This window comes from Bison bison, unplaced genomic scaffold, assembly GCF_000754665.1.
Source record: "Bison bison bison isolate TAMUID 2011002044 unplaced genomic scaffold, Bison_UMD1.0 scf7180017864299, whole genome shotgun sequence".
Classification (NCBI taxonomy): domain Eukaryota; kingdom Metazoa; phylum Chordata; class Mammalia; order Artiodactyla; family Bovidae; genus Bison; species Bison bison.
Window position 1 is genome coordinate 3,260,896 of NW_011494871.1, and position 4,543 is coordinate 3,265,438.

Consider the following 4,543-nt stretch of genomic DNA (forward strand, 5'->3'; position numbering starts at 1 on the left):
GCCTGATAGTATAATGACCCCAGAAGAACTGTTTGTTTTGGGCTGTCAACATTTCCCAAGACACATGTAAAATGATACCCACTGACTCAGAACACACCATCACTTTCCCAGATATTAATCACCTTTAAAGGCAGGCTCTTGGTTCTAGAAAGCAGTTTTATGATTTTTAGCAATTTTACTCTATTAACAGGTTTAATAGACCATCTGAAAAATTACCAAGTAGAATGAAAATTTAAAAAAAAACAACTCCCCTAAGAATTCATCCCATAAAATATTTATTAATAAGTAAAATGATTTTCCCCTGCCTTTGGTTATTAAGAGGTTTGATGGAGTATCTTGTTGACACCAATTGCCAACAATGGTTTTACATTATTCAGTCATGAGACAACAGGTAGAGATGTATATAAGCAATCAAACAGGTAGACAGATGATTGATGACAGATAAGCACAGATACAGATATAAATATGTAAAAGACCATTATGACCATTTAATTACAAATCTTGGTTTTGCTAGCATTTGGAAATTTACTGGCACACATTTTGACTTATTTCTTATAAGTGAACAATACACAAATAAATTCACTTGAGCTTCATAATTCACAACGCTGGTAATGAATACAGTGCTTGCTGAGGTCTAAGAGACAGGAAAACAAGAACTAACTGTGGGGAAGAAAGACAATATCTACTCTGAAAAGCTCTTCTCAACTTAACAGTCCCTCTTGCTTGAAAAATAAGACGTTTTGATAACGACAGTATAATAAGCCTAGGATTTGCACAGTACATCGTATTTGTGGTTTAAATTTCATCCCAAGCCTGGGATTATGGCTGAGAAACGATACTAAGTATCTTTATAAAGCAGGTGAGTTTTTGTAGGGAAAATAAGAAAATGCTTTCTCAGATCTAGGCAGAAGGGCTGATGTTATAACATTTATAAGAACAGTAATTACCTGCACTCAGCACCATATGGACATGGAGATCTCAACACCAAACAGAATGAAAGCCAAGCCATATCACACGACAAAATTAAAAAGTAACCTGGAGAAGTAGCAGGTGATACAGTTTATGATTTCAACACAAAAACACTTACTTCTTCTCAGATATCAAGGTAAAGCCAGAAATTTAAAAGATACAATCAAGAAGGGGATGAATGGTTTTATTACTACACCATCCACTACTTCAAGATTAAAATAATCCCAGAGTTCTGAAATGCCATCAGTTAAGAACTATACAATTTCTTTCAGTCTTTTTTTTAATGTAGAAAATCACTTTGTAATAAGATCTCTACACAAGGTAAAAAAGCACAAAACAGACCCCCAAAAAAGCACAAAAATAGATAATATATATATCTTTTTACAACAAATTAAGATGTGCCTGGGAAATACTGAGATCAAGGACTAACGTTTGAGTCCAGTTTGGCTTCCTTTTGTAAGAACTGTTGTTCTTTGCATCTCCCCTAAAACCTTAGATGCTTATTAGAAACCAGCCCAGGTAATGGGGAGAGAACAGCAATTCTGATCTTGTACAAAAAAAAAAAATAGAAGAAGTAATAATAACAAAATAATAAAAACACTTCATCTGTTTACAAAATTCTTTTGACAGCCATACCTCAAGGGCACTTAAAGGCTTACAGGTGTCAAGGAGCCATATCTCCAGAGACTGCTCTTTCCCATTGTAAATCAATCATAAACCAGGATAAACAAATCTAGACATGCTAATTCGGAGAAAGATGTTTTCATACAGCTTGGGGGCAAATGAAGCCATCCAACAGAACTGTGCCATAAGCAACACCGACAGGCACAGACTTCCAGGCTGGGATCCTTCCCAAGCCCACAGTGCCCGCTCACCCCTGTCAGGTCCAGGCCCCCAGCCACCCTCTGAGTTACACGGTCACCGCTGGGTACATCTTCTGTTCGCTGTTAGTGTGAGGGAAGGGAGCCTGGAGCTGCCTGTAGCCCGTCTGCAGCCCATCCAGGAACGGGGGCACCGGGGTCAGGGGCACCGAGTCTGGCTGCACGGTGTACCCCACGAAGGGGGGATGGAGGTACTGCCCCTGATGGGGCACGATCTGGGTGGCCTGCTGGCAATTGAGCACAGAGAAGTTCGTGGGCATGTTCACGTACACGTTGTTCATGGTGCCCTCGGGCAGGCAACAGTTGGTCTGGGACCTGGTCGGGGGTGCCCGGGCCCCCGAGTTGGCGCTGGAGCTGGAGCTGGCGGCCGTGCTGGACTGGCGGGAGGAGGAGCCCCGAGAGGTGCTGGCACTCGGGATCATGGGGATGGTCTCCACCAGGCGGGGCCCTCCCGGGGCCCGGCTCAGCTGCGGCTCCTGCTTGGGCCGGAGGCATCTGCAGCAGCAGGCAGCCACGAGGGACCCCAAGACGATGAAGGCGACAAACACTGACCCGACGATGAGGAAGGGCACGTAGATGGGGACTGAAGAAAAGAAGAAAGATATACCATGATGACTTCCTGGAAGGAAGCAGTAAAAATCGGTGATGGGCAGCAGAGGTGAATAAATGCACTGTACCAGTACCCAGAATCTCAGAACTGCGGCCGGGCTGGTGTGCGCGCTTGTCGGCAGCGCACAGCACAGGAAGCACCGTCCTTTATCCGGGGCTTAGGAAAAGGGGGTGAGGAGTAGGACCTGCCTGCAGACTCGGTGGGGTGGGTTCCCAAAGCAAAGCTGTTAACGCTGACAGCTAGACTCCCCAATCGCAACACTCTTTAAGGCAGATATCCAATTTAGCAAAAATATGAGTTTTGCAGATTGAGTTTATTCTAAAATTCCTACTGTAACTGCACTGCCCACATTTCAGTCTGCCCTACAGTTTGTGCGGTCTGCACAGAAATGAGTCGATAGTATTTCAAAGTTTTCTCTTTTCTCCAGAAAGTTATTCGCATTCCTTGCAAACTTCTTTGACCATTTTTTCGCAGGTTCTTGTTTCACAGGCAAATAGATAAAAAATCTAGGTCACATCCTAGTCACAACCATTTCCAAAAAGAGTTTGTAAGGCACAAAGGTCAAAGAAGGGTTTTAAGGGAAAAAAGCCCTCCCATACACACTTGCCAAGCTGAAGGCTGGTAACTGGGAGGTGGGCCTGCATGTGGGGGGGGGGGGGTGGCGGTGGGGAGGGAGCAGGGGAGCTGTCCAGACAATGCGTCAGCATGAAACAAGGTACCCAGGAGGACAAGTATCTCCAGGGGCGTTGAGAAGGGCCTAGGCAGGACCAGGTGGTGGAGGAGGAGTCACAGGCCTGGCTTAGGACACTGAATTCTGTGTGGAGAACCACAGGGAAAGCCATAGAACATACAGCAGTGGGCATCGTACCTAGCCAGTAAGATTTATTCCAGAAAATAAAACTGTCAAAATAAAAATAAACACTTTCCTAAAATCAGTAGTGAGCTCCATTTTTAGAATCATTCTACTTACAAAGATCTTGGGGGGTGCCGTGGGCCTAGCACTATGGGGTTTCAGAAGCTGGACACACGGGCTTGATGGGGACTGAGAACCAAGAGGGAAGGGTCTATGGACCCCACCCTACATGACCAAGAGCCCATGTCTTTTGAGGTGTTCCTTCCCATCTCCCTGACTATCTGATAAGACACGAGGACAAGGACTGGTTCCACTGGTCTCGGCCAGTACACGGTCCAGGAAGATGCGCAGCTCCCCAGCACCCGAGGGCAGAGACTCAAAACACCCTCTTATCCTAACTCCGCTAGGGCAGCAGCTGTTCTAACCACACTCCTCTGACAGCACTGATATTTCTGGAGTTGGTGTTTCTAGGACACAGAACCAGACAGAGCCACAGAGAAAAGATGGCTTGTCAGTAAAACATACTTTATTAAGCATGTAACCAAAGGCTGATAATGGAAGATAACATTTTCTAAATTAAGATACCAGCCTTATATGTTATTGAGAAGTAAAGGAATTAACAGTTAAGAAAAAGTACCCCAAACGTTATACTGTAACTAACTGAAAGCAGTCTAAGTCCACATAATGAGTTTTGGGGAGAAATAACTGTTCTCTTTCCAGGATTTTAATCAGAAGCCTAAATAACTATGCAGGGCAGAGAAGGCAGTGCTCCTAGAAGCCCTGGAGACTGCTTGATTAGACATGCTATCCTTCTGGACTGCAGAAGCGCAGGGTTTTTAGGAAAACAGATCCAAAAGTGTAACTCAGAAGGCATCTGCTCACACAACAGGATCGTGAGAAGCCGGCTGCCCACTGACTAGTCCGCAGTCACCGTGGCGTCTGGGAGGCCATCTACAGCCAACTCGGCAGGCCCTGGGAGCCGGGTGCCCTTGGCTCCTCCCTCCAGCTCCAGGTCTGCTCTGTGGCCACACACCCAGCTGCACTGGGCTTGCCTTCCAGGACAGCTCCTCGACTGGAGTCACCCTCCCTTCTCCTCTTTTGAGTCAAGGCAGAGATCAGGAAGGGTGGCTAACAGAAATGTGCGACCGAAGGACACCGAGAGGAGCTGCCTCTCACAAGCCCAGCCAGTTCTGGGAAGAGGGACCAGCAGAGCGGGACTCAGGCAGCTGG

General features: G+C 46.0%; 1 protein-coding gene across 1 annotated transcript in view; it reads right to left on the reverse strand.

The window, feature by feature from the left end:
* Window positions 1-258: 258 nt before the first annotated feature.
* Window positions 259-4,543, reverse strand: part of SHISA2 (shisa family member 2) — a gene marked incomplete at its 5' end in the record, with an annotated part of 5,918 nt that continues 1,633 nt past the window's right edge. The window contains one exon of the mRNA XM_010851251.1: window positions 259-2,433. Within this exon, the coding sequence (XP_010849553.1) occupies window positions 1,880-2,433 (554 nt within the window). The remainder of the gene's footprint in view (window positions 2,434-4,543) is intronic.